This window comes from Camellia sinensis, chromosome 9 (genome assembly GCF_055761805.1).
Source record: "Camellia sinensis isolate YWXY chromosome 9, ASM5576180v1, whole genome shotgun sequence".
NCBI classification, from domain to species: domain Eukaryota; kingdom Viridiplantae; phylum Streptophyta; class Magnoliopsida; order Ericales; family Theaceae; genus Camellia; species Camellia sinensis.
Window position 1 is genome coordinate 147,075,678 of NC_138969.1, and position 19,115 is coordinate 147,094,792.

At 39.1% G+C, this 19,115-nt stretch overlaps 2 protein-coding genes across 3 annotated transcripts; both read left to right on the plus strand.

The window, feature by feature from the left end:
- Positions 1-232: 232 nt before the first annotated feature.
- Positions 233-17,479, plus strand: LOC114275744 (wall-associated receptor kinase-like 2). 2 transcript variants are annotated; one of them, XM_028217742.2, is made up of 4 exons: positions 233-1,390; positions 13,777-13,809; positions 15,594-15,830; positions 16,291-17,479. In XM_028217742.2, the coding sequence occupies exons 1-4, from the start codon at positions 490-492 to the stop codon at positions 17,244-17,246; spliced, it is 2,127 nt and encodes a 708-aa protein (XP_028073543.2). In that variant the 5' UTR covers positions 233-489; the 3' UTR covers positions 17,247-17,479. The 2 variants fall into 2 exon arrangements, with proteins under 2 accessions (XP_028073543.2, XP_028073544.2); XM_028217743.2 differs by lacking the exon at positions 13,777-13,809.
- A 63-nt stretch (positions 17,480-17,542) lies between these two features.
- LOC145799807 (wall-associated receptor kinase-like 22) lies at positions 17,543-17,983 on the plus strand. Its single transcript, XM_082889440.1, has one exon. The coding sequence runs from the start codon at positions 17,543-17,545 to the stop codon at positions 17,981-17,983; it is 441 nt and encodes a 146-aa protein (XP_082745566.1).
- Positions 17,984-19,115: the final 1,132 nt, after the last annotated feature.

Sequence of the window (19,115 nt, forward strand, 5' to 3'; positions counted from 1 at the left end):
TAATATTAATAATTTATGTTAATTAATTTTTGCAGAATATGTATACTAATATTATTTACACCGTGCTTTTAGATACGGGTATACACCAGTTCTTTTATATTATAAACAAAATTTTTGTTTTAATTTAATTTTAAAAATAATTTTTAATTATTTATTTTAATCCAACACACTATTATGCTAGCAGTATTAAAAAAAAAAAAAGAGTTAAGAGACTTGCGGTCAATTATGACGACTAGAAAAAACTTCTTTTACGTAAACAGTTACATAGGGGAGAGGGAATTGTTTATAAATAAAAGGAAAATTAGTAAGATCTCCTTCTTGGAGAACCCATATAAACCTAAAGTGATTCACATGTGTGGGGTTCATGTATGTGTGAGGCTCATATGATAAATGGTGTGGATCACTTTAGGGTTGTAAGGTCTTTCAAAAAGGGATTTTCTATCATTGTTGTAAATAAAACTTAGAAACTACGGAGTGAAAACAAAAAGCATGGCTTTGCAGAAGAACTCCTCCTCCCTCCTTCCCCTCCTCCTGGCGCTGCAGTTGCTGCTATGGCTGACAAAAACATCGGCGCTTTCTTATGCGAAGCCTGGTTGTCCAGAACGATGTGGAAATGTTACAATTCCATACCCTTTTGGAATAGGTCCCAATTGTTACTTAGATGAATGGTTCTCCATAGAGTGCAAGAACTCAATCAGCAGCTACTTAATAAAGCTCGATCTTGAGGTGCTGGAAATTTCATTGAATGGAAGATACCTTCGAGTCAACAATCCAGTAACATCTCCCAACTGCCACATCAACAACAACAGCAGCAACAACCGCAACCCCAACAACTCAAACTCAAATTTAAGCATTAACTTGACATCTAGCCCTTTTCGCTTCTCAGAAATAAACAACATATTTATGGCCACGGGCATAAATTGCAACCAGACGGCCAATTTAAATGGTCTGTTCGACAGTGGGATTACCGACTGCTCGTCTACTTGCGATTCTGCTAATAATAGTACTTGCACGGCTGAAATCTCCATTTTGAGTGGGTACAGGGGGGAAATCTCACCGTTCGTGACGTTTCTGCAAGGCTACAGTGTGTCTTTATATCCAGGAAACCAAACATCATGTATGAATGCTTTTGTGGTAGATAAGAATAAGAATTCCACCGACTACTACTCTGCTGTGCAAACTTATGTTCCTGCTGTTCTCAATTGGGTTTTACACAATATCACACAGCTTGGATTGGTTCCCGACAACAGCTATAAACCTAGTTACTCCTGTCTTCAGGGGTCGTTCGCTTATTCTTCCAGGTTCGCCAAGTGTGATATTGTTCAAAGCCTCCAGTGCGTTTGCAATTTTCCCTTCGCTGGAAATCCTTATTTTTCCAATGGATGTGTAGGTACGTCTTATGCTCTCTCAACAACCCATCCAAGTAACCAACCAACCTACCAACTAATTGGTGGTTCCAAAAAAAAAAAAAAAAAAAAAAAAAAAAAAAAAAAAAAACCTACCAACTAACTGGGATATTTCTATTCCTTTATTTATTTATTTAGGAGGTAATTAATCAAATCAAATCAAATCAAATCAAATCAAATGGTATTTTTTTGGTTTGACAATGGGTAGGTTTGAAGCCATTCAATAGTGATAGTGATGGTGTGCTGCTGGTTGGGGAAGGGACAGATGAGTAATCGAAATTTATTTTAAATATGATTTATATCATATTTAAAATTAATTTCAACTATACAATATAATTTTTTGTGCATATTGGATATATTTGATTACAAGGATTATAGTATAGGATGAAGAAGGTTAATTTATAAACTCACAATCTTATGTTTGATTGTAAATTTTATTAATCTGATTATATGTACGGCGGATATTCAATCCAATAAAATTGGTGAATTTTTAATATTGAGAGGGATTGAGAATCATAATTTCAAGTATAAAAGAAAAAAAATGAATATATAATAAATGGTTATTGTGGGGGCATATTTTGTGAATAACATCACGTGACCAAGGTGACACCGAAGTGTCAAGCGAGGTGCCACGTGGTCTGATTATGCTGCCAAGATGATCTCAGCTAGGCCGAGGTTATCTGCGGAGATGCCGAAATCTAAGATATTTGGATAAGGGATAAGAGTTCTAAAACAGGAGAGGGTCTCAGTTAGGATAAGGATATGGCTCATGAAGAATTTATCCCTATCTAGCCGAGAGTCCAAGATGAGTATTGAGTACGAGTCCATTGAAGTGAGGCTTCTAAAGGGATCAGGCCACTGCTGGTTATAAAAGAAAGGCACCCTCGCGGGTCTGAGGTAAGTTCTTTCTGGTGAATTTAAGCACTATTTACTATCTTTGAGAGATATTGTTTACTGACTTGATCGTCAGAGTGCCCCTGGGTGGACAGACCACCGTCGGATTATCATCTTCTGGTGCAGGTTGTTGGGCTTAATCTATTCTGCCAGTGCTCTTCAGCTGAGTTCCCCATTTGGTTGTGTGGTTGAAAATCAACACCCACAATTTGGCACCGTCTATGGAAACTTAAGGAGAATAGATGGCCAACAACGTGCAGGAAGAAAAGATTGGGGACAACATCCGCAATGAGAGTTGTGAACATGCAGATCCTAACATTAGGGAGGAAAAACGTAATGAAGGAGCACAGGATTCGAATCCTGGGAAGAAGGACGTCGGCAAAGAGGGTAACGCCCCAAAGAAAGCTGGCTGAGATGAATATTACAATGAGAACAACCTCAAAGTATGGAAGAATAGATGTCTAATGAGGGACGGCGAGATGAAAGGGATAGCAAACAAGTTGGCAGACCTACAGTAAGTTGTCAACTTCATGATGCAAAACAACGTGATGCAACCACCATTTCCGTTGCAGGACACACCGGTACCAGTGGCCAAGACTGATGCCCAGAAAGAGGAGTAGAAAACAATCCCAGTAGTCTCGCAGCATGGCAGGGGAAAGGAACGCTCACATCGGTCGTCATGAGATGTCGAGCGCATTGAGTCAGTAAGAGGTGAGTCGCAAAAGATGCCTCGTACCAAGGGAACTTATGTCAAAGAACCTTGGCATATCCAGGGGAAGGGCCTATGTTTTGACATAGTGATTGAAGAGAAGTCCAAGAGGACATAAAATGACACCGGGAGCAGGGCACCAAAAAGGCTGAAACCAGTTGATAGCCGAGCTCCCGGTCGAACAAAAGAGGACTTAAGAGACTACCTCTAGAGGAAGTGGCTCAACATCGTGATCATGTCCTCTATCAAGCTGAGGATACCGTTCTCAGTGGAGTTAGATACGTTCGAGGCCCCAAAGAGGTTTCACATGCCGAGGTTCTAGATTTATGACGATAAGTTTGATTTGAACTTTCATGCCAGCTTATATTTAAATTCTATGGCTTTGTATAGCGGGAATGAGCAGTTGCTGTGCAAGTTGTTACCTTTATCCTTTAGGGAGATCGCATCGAATTTGTTCCACAAGTTGCTGAAAGGAATTGTGAAGAGTTGGGAAGGCCTGGCCGAGATGTTTGTGGCCAGGTTTGTTAGAAACAAGTTGCAGCCACTAAGGGTAGACTTCTTGCTAGCTTTGAATATTAGCAATGGTGAAAGCCTTAGGGCTTATGCCAAGAGATACTATGAGGCGTTCAATCAAATTCTAGATTGCAGCCAGGAGCTGGCGGTCATGTCTTTCAAGAACGGCCTAGATGATGAATGCCTGCTTCAGAAATCGCTTGTAAAAACTCTACCAAAAAGTGTGGAGGAGCTCATAGCACAGATTGAAAAGTATGCCAGAGTAAAAGAGGACACACAAGGAACAAAGACACCAAAGAAGGAGAAAAGAAACGGCTCGCCGAAGTGAGCTCGAGGAAATTTCGGTGTAAACAGGCAAGAGACAGGGTTAAGGGGTGCACAAGCAGTTATCACTATATTTAGGATCTCGATTTACAAAGTTCTGGAAAGGATCAGGAACCAGTCGTATTATAGAGCACCGGAGAAGAACCCAGGCGAGTTCATGGGAAGGAGCATTGGAAAGCACTGTGCTTACTATAATGAGGATAGGAACTTAACTCAGGGGTGCAGGGCTCTAAAATAGCACTTAGAGGATTTGGTCAGACAGGGCCACTTGAGAGACCTAGTGGATGATGCCAGGACAAGGGAAGAGTATGCAAGGCTTCCCCAGGCACCAGCAGCATCGCCTCCACCACTGACACCGCAGCAAGTAGGTGGACCTCGGGTGATCAATTTGATTCACACGAAGGTCAATGAAAATGATGTACGAGGGGAGACCAGAGAGTAAGGCACCTGCAGCATGTGTATCAGGTCCAGTAAAAGAAGGCTAGGACAAACGAATACCAGGGACCAATGGTTTCTTTTACTAAGGTAGACATGGACATAGTGCAATATCCACACAACGATGCCCTGGTGGTAATCTTGAAGATTCGTGAATGCCAGGTAAGGCGCATACTGATCGACCAAGGCAGCTTTTGTGACATTATGTACGTCAGATGTTACAAGGAGCTTGGCCTTCACCCAGATGACCTGGAGCAGTTTGACAGCCCCATGGTCAGGTTCAATAGGACGCCGACGTGGCCTCTAGGAGCCATGAATTTGGAGGTGCAGGCAAGCATAAAAGAAGGTAAGTACAGAATTTACAGTGATTGATATCCCCTTCCCTTACAATGTTATTTTGGGAAGACCATGGTTGCACGCAATGAGGGCTATTCCCTTAACACTGCACCAGCTATTGCGATTCCCAACTGAACAGGGGATTGAGGAAGTCAGAGGGGATCAGGTGCAGGCAAAAAATTACTCCATGGAAGCAATGAAGTCCACTTGCAACATCCAAGAAGTAGAGACAGTGGAAATTGAAGACGAGAATAGGGAGGTCCTTGATGATGTCAGAAAAGAACCAGCCGACAAGAGTGAGAAAGCTTTGAAGAAGATTCTGGTCCAAGAAGGTGATGAAGAGTGTTTCTTTCTTCTCGGCTCAGGTTTAGGCGAGGAGGAGGAAAAGGAGTTAGAGATTTTCTTGCGAGCAAACATAGAAGTATTTGCCTGGACGCCCTATAAGATGCCTAGCATTGATCCCGAGGTCACTTGTCATAGGCTTAATGTAGACAAGTCAGCTAAACCTTTTATCCAGCATGCAAGAAGGCCGACATTGATACATGTGGAGGCAGTGGATGAGGAAGTGGATAAGCTACTGGAAGCCCAGGCCATTCGGGAGGTGAACTACCCTACCTGGCTGTCCAACATAGTGGTAGTGAAAAAGAAGAATAGCAAATGGAGGGTCTGCGTAGACTTCACCAGCCTGAATAAGGCTTGCCCCAAAGACAGCTTCCCTCTATCTAAGATCGATCAGCTAGTGGATGCCACATTAGGGCATGGAAGGATAACCAGATAGTAATATATTCTCCTGACAAAGAGAAGACGACACTCATCACTCCAAAAGGGTTGTACTGCTACCGGGTAATGCCTTTTGGGTTGAAGAATGCAGGAGTAACCTACCAGAGATTAGTGACCAAGATGTTCAAGTACCTGATTGGGAGGACAATAGAGGTTCACATAGATGACATGGTCGTGAAGACCAAAGAACTAAGGAACCATTTGGCCGACTTGAAGGCAGTGTTTGACATCCTAAGAAGATATCGCCTGCGACTCAATGCTTCGAAATGTGCATTTGGAGTTGGATCCGGTAAGTTCCTGGGATACTTGGTCACCAGGAAGGGAATTGAAGCAAGCCCAGATCAAATCAAAGCCATCATCGACTTGAAAAGACTGACGTCAACCAAGCAGGTCTAGATTCTAACCGGCAAGGTAGCATCCTTGAATAGATTTATTAGCCAAAGTTTTGATAAATGCAAGCCATTTTTTCAATTGTGAAAAAAGACCACAGATTTTTTATGGACAGAAGAATGCGAAGTCGCCTTAGCCGACTTAAAAAGGTACCTGACAACAGCTCCAATTCTGTCAAATCTAATACTTGAAGAAGAATCGTTCCTATACTTGGCAGTTTTAGATCACGCAGTAAGTGCAACGGTAATCCGAGAAGAGGAGGGAGAGTAAAAGGTAGTATACTATGTGAGTAAAACCCTAGCAAGTGTAGAAACCAAGTACCTACCAGTGGAGAAGTTAACACTAGCCCTGGTTATGGATTCCAAAAAGTTGAATAACTACTTCCAAGCCTACAAGATTGTGGTGCTGACTGAGCATCCCTTGAAATCCCTATTATAGCATGGAGATCTAACAGGCATAGTAGCCAGATGGGCAATAGTGCTGGGCCAGTACGACATGGAATTTAAGCCTAGAACAACAATCAAGGGCTAGGTTCTGGCCGACTTTGTGGTCGAGTTCACTCATGGTGCCATCCCAAGGCGGGCTCTAGTGAGTTGCGGCTTAGAATGTCCAAGAGAACTAGAGGAAACCCAACTAGGGCCAAAGGACCCCACGCCAACAAAACAGAAGAAGGCAGAGCAACCAAAACCCTGCGACATCTACATCGGCGATTTCTTCTGCCTGTTTGTTGATAGAAGTTCAAACCGTCAATGAGCGGGGGCAGGAGTGGTTTTGGTATCGCCAGATGGGTGAATGATAGAGCAATCAATCTGTTTGGGATTCAAGGCCTCAAACAACGAAGCAAAGTACGAGGCACTGATTGCTGGACTAAGGCTAGCAGCAGCAATGGAAGCCAATGAGGTGGTAGTCTTCTGTGACTCCCAGATTATTGTGAATCAAGCAACGAGTGAGTATGCAGCCCGAAATCAAAGGATGATAGCCTATGTCAAAGAGGTTGTCAGGCTGCTCACACTGTTCCAAGATTACCTGCTTTAGTAGGATAGTTGAGATGATAACAGTCATGTTGATGCCTTGGCTAACCTGGCTAGTGCAATAAAGTTAGGAAAACCAAGAACAATCATGGTTGATTATTTGACAAGACCAAGTGTGGAACCTCTGATAACAAAGTATAAGGCAATGTGCATAGAAATCGGTCTAAGTTGGATGGATGCGATAGTGATGTTCCTCAGGGGTAGCAAGCTGCCAGATGACCGAAAAGCGGCACACAAAACTAGATTGAGGTCGGCTAGGTTCTGCTTGTCAGCAGAAGGCCATCTCTATAGAAGATCCTTCATTGGACCTCTACTGCGGCGTGTGCACCCTTCTTTGGTAGAGGAATTTTTATATGAGATCTATGGAGTTTGTGGAAGCCATGCTGGGGGTAGATCACTTGCACATAGGGCCATAACTCAGGGATATTGGTGGCCCTACATGCAGAAGGATGCTGAAGCCTATGTAAGGAAGTGTGAAAAGTGTCAAAGGTTTGCACCTTTCATATACCAACCAGCAGCTAATTTAAATCCAGTTTCCAACCCGTGGCCATTTGCCTAATGAGGCATGGATCTTGTTGGGCAATTGTCCCAGGCAACTGGATAAAAGAAGTTCCTGCTGGTGGCAACTGACTACTTCACAAAGTGGGTAGAGGCTGAACCCCTTGCGAAGATTCGAAATATTGATGTGAAGAACTTCATCTAGAAGAACATCATCACCAAGTTTGGGATTCCAAGAGCCATTGTGGCAAACAATGGCACCCGGTTTGATAGTAAGTTGATCAAAAGCTTCTGTGCAAAATATAAGATCAAAAACTATTATTCTATCCCCAGCTTTTTCCAGAGTAACGAACAGGCAGAGGCATCCAACAAGACCATCTGGAATGGGATTAAGAAGAGGCTGGAAGCAGCCAAGGGAAAGTGGGTGGAAGAATTGCCCAATGTGCTGTTGGCATATCGGACTACGCCGAGAAGATCAACTGGGGAGTCTCCTTTTGTCATGACATATGGCACTAAAGCAATCATCCCACTGGAGGTCGGCATCCCTGGAATTAGAACCCAAGGAGTGGAGAACGGGACCAATGAGGCATTCCTGGCTCGAGATCTAGATCTGTTGGAAGAAAGAAGAAAGAGAGCAACAATTCGGCTGGGGGCATACCAGCAGCAACTTGTTTGGGCTTATAACAAGAAGGTCAACCCAAGGGATTTCAAAGTGGGGGACCACGTCTTTAGAAAAGTCATCGTCAATAAAATGGATCCCAGGAGGGCAAGCTTGGCACAAATTGGGAAGGACCATATCGCATCGTCTCGGTTGCCTGCAATGGAGCATATTGGCTAGAAGATATTGATGGCAAGGAGTTGCCAAGGCCCTGGAACACTTGTAATTTGAAATTTTTCTACCATTAGTTTTTGTTTTTTGAGATTTATGTAATTATTTTATTAGCCGAAGTTTTAATAAAGCACTAGCTTGATTTTGTTTTTATTATTGTTGGCACTAGTGCAATAGGATTGCACAGTCTTATGACGATGTTTCCATGGTGAACAGGACGAATAACTTAGACTTACCATACGGTAGAGTTGAGCTAAACTTGCCATACGGTAGAGTTGAACTAAGTTTGCGATGTTTTTGAATAAAACATGACGAATAACTTAGACTTACTATATGGTAGAGTTGAACTAAACTCGTCATATGGTAGAGTTGAACTAAGTTTGCGATGTTTCAGAATGAAACATGATGAATAACTTAGACTTACTATATGGTAGAGTTGAACTAAACTTGTCATATGATAGAGTTGAACTAAGTTTACGATGTTTTCAAATGAAACATGACAAAAACTTAGACTTGCCATATGGTAGAGTTGAACTAAGTTTGCGATGTTTCTGAATGAAACATGACAACTAACTTAGACTTGCTACCATGGCAGAGTTGAACTAAGTTTAATGTGGTTAGATTAACAAAGACACCGAGGTAGAGAACCTTGGCTAAAAATTGTTTGAATCAGACTTTGGTAAAATTGGGGATGCATACTTAAATGTGAACATAAGTGGTACTTAGGTTCACATTAGAAGGTAGGAAAGTGGGAATAAAAACAGAACACTTGTGAAATTTTTGAAAAAATTTCACAAGTTGAAGTTATCCGAGTTCATTGACAAGAAGTATTAGCCGAAATAAGTGAATCTGAGGTAAGCTTATACCCTGTCAAGTTGCTAGACTTGGAATGGTGAAATCTTGCTAGAAGACAACAAGTACAACTGAAGAGACAACACTTGTAAAAATAAAATATTTTTGAGTGTTGCTTGGCTGAGATAAACTGTAAAGGTTTTTGTTTGAGGTGATTGGAATGTTGTACTCCGAGGTATGAGTTCATCTGAGGGCTGGGGACCCAAGATGAGGATCCAAGTTGTTAGACTTGGAAAAACTCTAAGTATGGGAAAACATGCAAGGCACAGAAGCAAAAAACTAAGCATACATAAAGGAAGTATCCAACACTTAGAAGAAAAAAAAAAAAAAGATTTGCATTCATAAAAGAAACTTGTTTGATTACAAAAAGATGGCACTTCGGCCCGACAAAACAAGCATTGTTCACAAACACAGAAAATTATAGCTATTGAAAGGAAAAAGTTCAAAAAAAATGAAAAAATCTTAAGTGTTAGACTGAGGGATATCTTTTTCCATCCTCTTGGCTTCGGCTTCAGTTGTGACCTCGGCGTCAATCTCTCGAAGAGTTTGATCCAGGCTCTTCTCAGCAACAGTGACCTCGACCTCAAGGGCTGTTGTTTTTCTCAGCGAAGAGCTTTTGGAGACCTCATCCTCCTCATCATGAGACAAGTCCACGACTTGCTCATTCAAAGTAGGGGACTTGGCCCCAGTAGTAGCCTTCACTTCTTTATCAACATCTTCAGCCTCGACGTCTTCCTCTTCGGCTTCGTCTTTAGAGTCTTTTGGAAAGGGAAAAAAAGGCACGCTGAATTGGTTGATATCTCGGAGGGGGGAGTCCATTGGGACAGATAACTAGTTGAGCGCCATTGTCTAGTCGAGGTAATATTGCAGGCTGATTGACTTGGGCTTTGCAGGCATCACCCATGTCGGCTTGGCTTTCGACGTAGGCCTTTTCATCAGTCGCCTTAATTTCAGCCTTCTTGGTCCCCAAGGCCTCTTGGAGCTCAGCCTCGACCTTGGCAATTTTAACCTCGGCCTTTTTGGCCTCAGCCCTGAGCACCTCGACCATAGCTTCCGCCGCCTCAGCCTTTTCCTCAGCCTGGTCTTGCGCTTGTCAAGTAGCTTTGGCCTGATCCAGCAGAGCCTTGATCTTGGCCTCGGCATTGTTGAGGGAGGCAAGGTAGCCAGCAACGTCTTAAGTCTTTTGGACCAACTTCTTTTTGAAGGCCTCGACCTTCACTGTAAAATAGTGAGCATGCTAGATGGCCTAGAAGGAGAGAAACAAACAAATTAGTAAAATTACTTAAGTGCAAGGAGTTGAAACATAAAGCCAAAATAAAAAGTATAAGTGTTGGGGACTTACCAAAGCAGAGTGTTGCATCATCAACGTGAAGTTTTCATACTCATTGATCTCGACCATACGATTTAAGTCAGTAGGCAAGAGAACAAAAATGAAAAGAGCGGCACTAAGCTCAGTGTTGTCAATTGCACTGTCTCCAACAGTCATTGGTCGGTCCCCAATCATGATTGTAGGGGCCAGGGTTGGTCAGCTCGGAAAGCACTTGTCCCCACTGAACCTTTGGACCTCCGCTTCTTAGAATGCGGTTTGTTGGAAGGCTCGGCCTTGGCAGGCCTCTTCTTTGCGAAAATTGTGTTTTTCTCAATTTTTAGCCAATTTGGAGATCAGCACGGTATCTTCTAAATCTACTTGGGTAGCAGAGGCTTTTGCCTTAGCCCTCTTCACCCTCTTTGCCTTGGGCTTAGGCTGGGACTTGAATGGACAAGATTGAACTGTAACAATTCTTGGCAAATCGGCCAAGAGGTCTTCAACAACAACTTTATTACGACCTATCTCTTCGGCGGTTGCGGCGACTGTAACTCTAGTGTCGAAGTGGATTGCAGGAATGGCAATTAGGGAATTAGCTGGATCGTAAGCCGATGCCTCTAATTCTCGGCGTTTGTGGCTCCGAGTCCTACCGGCCGATGCGTTTAGTAGAGCTTGGCATATGCGTTGGCGTTGAGATGGTGGAATAAGTTGGGGGGCAGAGATGGATGCCTGATCTACTGGATCTGAAGAAGAGGCTTGGTTTGGCCTTAGTGATGAAGTGGCTGGTGGAGTTATGGTAGATAGATGAGTCTTGCTTTGTTTGCGAACGTCAGGCAGAGTAAACTTGTAGGTCAGGATGTAGTTAAGCAACAGCTGGGCTTTGCGCTTCTTAATTGGCAAACCCAAAAGCCTTTTCAGATCTGGGCTTGGGAAGGTGGTCTAGCGGAAGTCCTTTGATGGTTGAGGAAGAACTGCAAAAACAAAAACAATGAGCGCTTTAGAACAGATATGAGAGGTAGATACAACGACATCAAAGAATTACCGTTTGTACTCAGTTCTTACCCTTATTCTCTCTAAACACCGATCGGTGCAAAGGAAATAGATGAAGATTGTTCTTAGGAGAAAATTTCCAATTGTCCGAGGCAATTAGGTAGTCATCTCCAACACCTCTGTTGGAGTCAGGAAGGTCAGCTATGAGTTTGTAGGGTGGATCTGGCTTGAGGTAATGTGTGTAACCTTTGTCCGACTTAAAGCCACACATGGTTTAACAAAATTGGATATCGACTAGTGTAATCCAAGCTTTTTCTCGACGTGCCAGTTCGATTATGCCATTGATAACCCTATACGAGTTGATGACTAGTTACATGGGTTGAGTTTGTAATAATGGAGGACTTCCCTAAAAAGGATATCTAAGGGAAGTCGAAGTCCACACTCAATGAACGCTACTTTAGGGAATAACATGGAGTCCCTATCAGGCATGATAAAGTCCTCCTTTCTAGCCAACCTGATCTGAACGTCAGTTGGAATGAAGAACTCTTGCCTAAAGTACTATGGCTTGGCAAGGGTGTCTACACTCCACCTAAACATACCTATTATCTCGGCTAAAGTGGGTTCGGTAGCAGATTTTTGGTAAGTAGCTTGGTAAAGGATTGAACACTAGGGTGAGGGTTTTTAGAGATCAAGGGAATGATTTCATTTCAGTTTTCCTAAACTGTAAAGATTTCTAAGTCAAATCTCAAACCTAGAAATCTATGCAAGGCAAGAATCTGGAAAATGCACTAAGAAAACATAAAGGAACATGATTCAGAATCAAGAAAGCAACATAGATTGAAGAACGTGGAAAGTTAAAAATTCATAAATAGTGCATAGGTGTGTGCAAGAGCCACGAACAGTGTATATAGACACAGGGACAAATTGAACAGCATAGAACCAATTCAAGAGCGAGAATTTGTTTATAATGATGAAAAATAGATTATGAGTACGGATATAGATTTAATAACAATACAAGAGTAATTACAGATACAATGCAAGGCAAATCTAAGAGCAAGAGATATTGCACAACAATGACATGCTCAAGGGACAGTAAAGAGTCGAAGGTAGAAAGAAGAAATTAGAGAACTTACCAAGTAAAATCGAGGAAATGATGCCTGAACAATGCTCACTAGAGTCAAACAATGACCTTGGTTGGAACGGAGCACGGTTGTAGAGCTTCGAAGGTTTGAAAATTATGGTTTTTACAGAGAGAGAAAATCTGAGACAAAAAGGAAATCAAATTTACAAAGTGAGAAGATGAAGAGAGAGAGAGAGAGAGAGAGAGAGAGAGAGAGAGAGAGAGAGAGAGTTTTGTTAAAAATTGAAAAGGCGGCAAAAATGCAATGAAGTGCCTTGGATGACGTGCTTATCAGGCAGCGCGGATAGAAATGACGCGGCCTGCTAGCGCGTGTCGAGTATGAACCAGTGGAGAAGGGACACATGGAGGAAACAGTTGAAAAAACTATGTATGATAGCTCATGCGCAGTTAGAACTCTTGAAATTCTTGAGTAATGGGGTTGTAACTTTGGCTAGAGGAGCGATCTCGGTTGAGATGCTTAAAGAACTTGATTCTTGGTTCTTGATCCTTAGTAAAGTGGACAGCTGAGTCCTGATTAAATGCAGTCGATGAATCATGATCTCGGTCAAAGAGAAGAATGAATTTTTAGCCGACATATAATGTGGACAAACAATGTAGGTTCCATCACCTCAGGTTGCCGAGGTAATAGAACCTAGGGATAGTTGTGGGGGCATATTTTGTGAATAACAACACATGACCAAGGTGACACCGAAGTGTCAGCTGAGGTGCCACGTGATCTGATTATGTTGCCGAGATAATCTCGGCTAGGCCGAGGTTATCTGCGGAGATGCCGGAGTCCGAAATATTTGGATAAAGGACAAGAGTCCTAGAACAGGGGAGGGTCTCAGTTAGGATAAGGATAAGGCTCATGAAGAGTGTATCCCTATCTAGTAGAGAGTCCAGGATGAGCATTTAGCATGAGTCCATTGAAGTGAGGCTTCTAAAGGGATCAAGTCAAGCACCCTCATGGGCCTGAGGTAAGTTCTTTCTGGTGAATTTAAGCACTATTTGCTATCTTTGAGAGATATTGTTTACTGACTTGGTCGTAAGAGTGCCCCCGGGTGGATGAACCACAGCCGGATTCTCATCTCCTTGTGCAGGTTGTTGGGTTTAATCTATTTTGCCGGTGCTCTCCAGTTGAGTTCCCCGTTTGGTTGTATGGTTGGAAATCAACACCCACAGTTATCTCACTAATTTAATTAAATAGCTAATCTTATACTAATGCATGAGATTATTAATCCATTCACTATTAATCTGGTTTATCAACAAGGCTATTATTGGAGTGATTATTGTCTGGTAATTTGTGAAGTTTGTTTTTTGGTTGATAATTGCTTTCAATTTCTGATATTGCAATTGTATGCAGATACGTCCATGTCAAATACGGGTATTATCAATGGTAAGCTCATTTTTCTTCCAAGTGTTTAAAAACGTAGAAATGGAGGGATTGTTTGGTATAATTTATGAAGCTCTTTATAAATTATTTTATTTTATTTTTAAAATTTTATGATGGAGTATTTGGTATAATTTCTATATATAATCTATGAAATAAAATTAATTTAAGTAAATTTTAAAAAAATAAAATTGATTACAAAGAAACGAGAACATAAATATATTTAGAGGTGGATTCTCTCTAGTCCATAATCTGGATTGTAGGATGTTGTTCAAGTTCCGTTTCAATAACTCCAACCGTTCATTGTGTCGTGCACTTTGTATATTTCATCCATACAAAAAATTTAAGTGAATTTGATAATCATATTCTATTCAATTTATCATGTTTGTTACCAAAAAAATAGACTGCGATTGTGTTTTTAAAAATAGATCATTTTTTTTTGTATGTAACAAATGCAATAAATTGAGTAGGTTATAATTATCAGATCGATCTAATTTTTTACGTGTATGATATACACAAATTACCCAACAAAACAAACAGTTCGGATCATTAGAATGAGATCCGTGGTGACCCTCACGGCCCAAACAACACCCTCCAGTAAAAACTCCAAATTCAAATATTTATTTTTGATTAGTCTACACTCTTTTACTCATTGCTTTCTCCACGTTTTGAATTTTGATGTGAGACTATAACCATTAGAAAGTTTAGTTTCAGGGTTTCAGTTTAGACACAAAATTGATCTAATTTCAACTTCAGAAGAAGGAGACATGCCTGTTTGGCTTTTTGTTTATCAATTTTCAACTTTTAAAAAATTGCACAAAATATGCCCATTATCCTCTAGTACAAATTTTTTCCCCCAAGATAACTCAGTATCTGACCTAATGGATTAACTAATTTGGAGATCAATTCCACTGTTCACTAACAAAGTGCTCAATTAAAATAAGAACAAAGCCTCTATGGATATGCCCAATAATTTTATTACAGTATTACTCTACCTTTTCCTTTCTGCTTTTAAGTCATTACTGATTTTAAAACTTGATTAAAATTTATGTTAAAAAAAAAGTACTCTTATCAATATTTATCATTCATTTTTAATAATTTTTGAAAATTAGAAATATTGATTGGAGTATTGATTTAAAACTTGTTTAAAATTTATGTTTAAAAAATGAAAAATGTTAGAGATCTCAAAAATTTTACCAAATTTTTTACCAAATGTCTCACATGGGTGTGAGACCCACACCCATGTGAGACAAAATTTGATAAATTTTTTAGAATCTCTAGCATTATTCTTAATTTGATAATTTATCATTCATTATTAATAAATTTTTTAATTTAAACTTTTTAAATCACAAACAAATAAATAATTCTAATAAATTAATGTTATTGTTTCAACAAATAAATATTATACAATTGTTTTTGACAACCATAATCTTGATAGAGCTTAAAATCAGCTCTCTTTTTTTTCTTTCTTTCAAATTTTGTATCCAAATAATTCAACATAAGTTCTGTTTAGGAAAAAATCTCCAGTTTTATTGTTATTTTATATGTAAGGATAAATTTTTAATAAATTTGTTAGTACTCAGAAAAATAAAGTGTACAGAGTTGATGCATTTTGAGTAAGTCCACACAACATTATATATATACCATCCATTTCATTTTATGAATGCTTTTTTATAAATTACACAAGACTTTATAAAATTTAGAAAACAATTAAAATTTTTGCTAGACTTGATATTCAAATATTAATTTTGGTTCTATATATATTTATTCTGGAGTTGAGTTTTCTACAGGTGCTTATGCTGGATTAGTAGGATTATTTTTTTTATATATTGCTTCTGGGTGGTGGTTGTACAAAGTAATGAAGAAACGCAAGGAAAATTTCTTCAAGCGAAATGGTGGTTTCTTGTTACAACACATGTTATCTTCAAGTGATGGCAGTCAAAAAGTCAAATTGTTTAATTCGGAGGAGTTGGAGAAAGCCACTGATCATTACCATGAAGATCGTATTCTCGGCCAAGGAGGCCAAGGTACAATTTTGTTATCCTTTCATTATCTAAAGCTTACAATTAATTTCTTATCTTGCATTGATTTCTTACCAAACATCTTGAGACCTTTTATACATGGATCCTTCTTTGAGTTGGATAAGGGTCAAGAATATGAGGGCACTACGAATGTTTTAGGCCAAAAGTAAGCACAGGGTGTGTGTATATCTATATATACGTACAGACACATTTATTGGACTTGTATATAGCGTGGTGAGTGCGAATGAGTCAATATTTGTCATAATATTTTTATTGAAAAATCAAATACAATCTTTCCTAATTAATTTAACCATAATTTAGTAGTCATGCTATTTCATAAATCCAGGATTTTATTTCAAGCGAAATTTATGATTTTTGTTTTCTCTAATTTCAATAAGATTTGTTCATTGTTTACTGTTTTTAATTTTTTAAATCAACCACTTACTTTCAATTAATTTTCCAACAGGTACTATTTACAAAGGCATGTTGTCAGATGGGAGAATCATCGCTGTTAAAAAGTCTAAGGTTGTCGACGAAGGACAAGTTGAGCAATTCATTAATGAGGTCGTCATTCTTTCACAAATTGTCCATAGGAATATAGTCAAGCTCTTGGGTTGTTGTTTAGAGACAGACGTTCCTCTGCTAATATACGAGTTCATCCCAAATGGAACACTCTCTCAACATATTCATGATCCAAACATGGAGTTCCCACTATCATGGGAGATGCGCTTTCGGATTGCCACAGAAGTTGCTGGAGCTCTTTGCTACTTACAGTATGCGGCGTCCATACCCATCTATCATCGAGACATGAAGTCAACCAACATACTCTTGGATGAAAAATACAAAGCAAAAGTTTCTGACTTTGGAACTTCAACATCAATTGATGTTGATAATACTCATTTGACCACACAAGTACAGGGGACTTTTGGGTACTTAGATCCAGAGTACTTTCAATCAAGCCAATTTACTGATAAAAGTGATGTTTACAGCTTTGGAGTTGTTATTGTTGAGCTTTTAACTGGGCAAAAACCAATCTCTTCCACTAGAACCCAAGAAAGTAAGAGTTTAGTCAGTTATTTTATGCAATCAATAGAGGAAAATTGTCTACTTGAGATTCTTGATCCCCAAATTCTCAAAGAGGGCCGGAGAGAAGAGATGATTGATGTTGCTCACCTCGCAAGAAGGTGCCTAAATTTGAATGGGAAGAAGAGGCCTACAATGAAAGACGTTGCAGTTGAGTTGGAAGGAATTAGAATGTCACATGGAAGTTCGACAATTCACCAACACTATGAAGATGTTGACTACAATGCAACTGACCTTACTGAGGCTTGGGATGTTGCTTCAACCATGACTGGAACTTTTTTAGATAGCAGTATAGCTTCAACATTTGAAGTGCAATCACTATTGAATAACAAGTCGTGAAGTATACACATACACACATAATACATATATATATATATATATATATATATGTAATGCTTGTCCATCTTAGATTTTTTGCTTGAGAATATACTAATAAGTTACCATAAAGATTTGTTACTGAAATGTTGGTTGGAATAATTAAGTACCAGTATGCAAAGCTACAAACTTGTATGATTTATGCTTTGGATTGGCAATATTAGTAGTTTCTTATATACATAGTTAATTTTAACAAAGGTGATCATATGTATGTATATTAATGTAAGTTTGAGTGATTAATAATGATCTGTCCATTAATAATGATCATATATAGTTTCAGAGTTGTTATTGTTGAGGTTTTAAATTTGCAAAAACCAATATCTGGAACCCAAGAAAGTAGGAGTTTAGTCAGTCAGTTTATGCAATCAATAGAGGAAAATCGTCTACTTGAGATTCTTGATCCCCGACTTCTCAAAGAGGGTCGCAGAGAAAAGATTATTGCTGTTGCTTACCTCACAAGAAGATGTCTAAACTTGAATGTGAAGAAGAGGCCTACAATGAAGGATGTTGTAATTGAGTTGGAAGGAATTAGAATATCACAAGGAGATTCGACGATTCACCAACACTATGAAGAGGTTGAATACAATACAACTGATCTAATCGAGGCCTGGGACGCTGCTTCAACCTCAACAGGAACATTTTTAGATAGCAGTATAACTTCAACATTTGATGTGCTACCACTATTAAATAACAAGCATTGAAGTATACATGTAAGGACTCCACCGCGTATAATATTTTACATTTAATTAATTCTTATTCTAATTTAATTGTGGAATTCTCAATAAAGTGAAATTGACGAATTGAATTATTTTAATGTTGAGTATCAGACCATATGAGAGTTTAATTAAATATCCGATTCAGTTTAGTAAATTTGAAATTTTATTAATTGGGTCCGAATTGGAGTTAATTAAGTTATAAAAATAAAACAAAATAAATAAATAAATAATGATAATAATACATAGCTATACATGCTAAAGATGTAATTAAATTTGGCATTAGGTCATCAAAAGTATGATTAATATATTGTTTGGGGCCAAATCAAAACAACTATGACATTATGATACTAATTGGGGCCAAGTAAGAATATAAGGAAAGGTATGCAAGTTGGCTGGAAGCTTGTGATTAGGCCACCTGTGAAGGCTAAGTAAGTAGGAGAAGTGAATCACCAATTAGGGTGATGATTAAGGGATGAGTCATCACCAAAACTCAGGTATAAAATGGAGGGTTTGCTTGGATTTGCTAAAGATCAAGAGAAAAAGGGAAAAAAACAAATAATAAAGGGAAAGTATACTGCCGAAGGTAACTATTAGGTAAAATGATCTTTGACAGTGGAAAGTAAGAGTGAGGAATCACTATTAAGGTGAGTTATATTATACCTTGAGTTACCATAATATATTTTACATATATTTTGAATTACCATAATTTATTTTTATAGAAGTTATGTTTTATAACTTATATTTATATTTCAATTACGTTAATAATTTTCTGAACTCTATTTGCTTATATTGAAACCCATGGATATGTTTGTTTAAATTTTAGAAATTATTTGACAATGATTTTATAAACAATTATTTTCTGTAAGTACCACCACGGGAGTCCCATGTCTTGGGGGACTTAAATAACTATTGGCCTCTGTTTGACCACTTTGTGGTTCTCTGTTTGTCATGGATCCATTGACCTCTGTTTTGATTGTCACTCCAGTGACCTCTATTCTGTTCTGTTCTGTACCGTGGTTATGGCTATTTATTTACATAATTTCTGTATTTCAGTTTCTGCCACCTTGAATAATTTGTTTATTCAAATTAAGTTACGTTATTGTTTTAGCTGAAATAA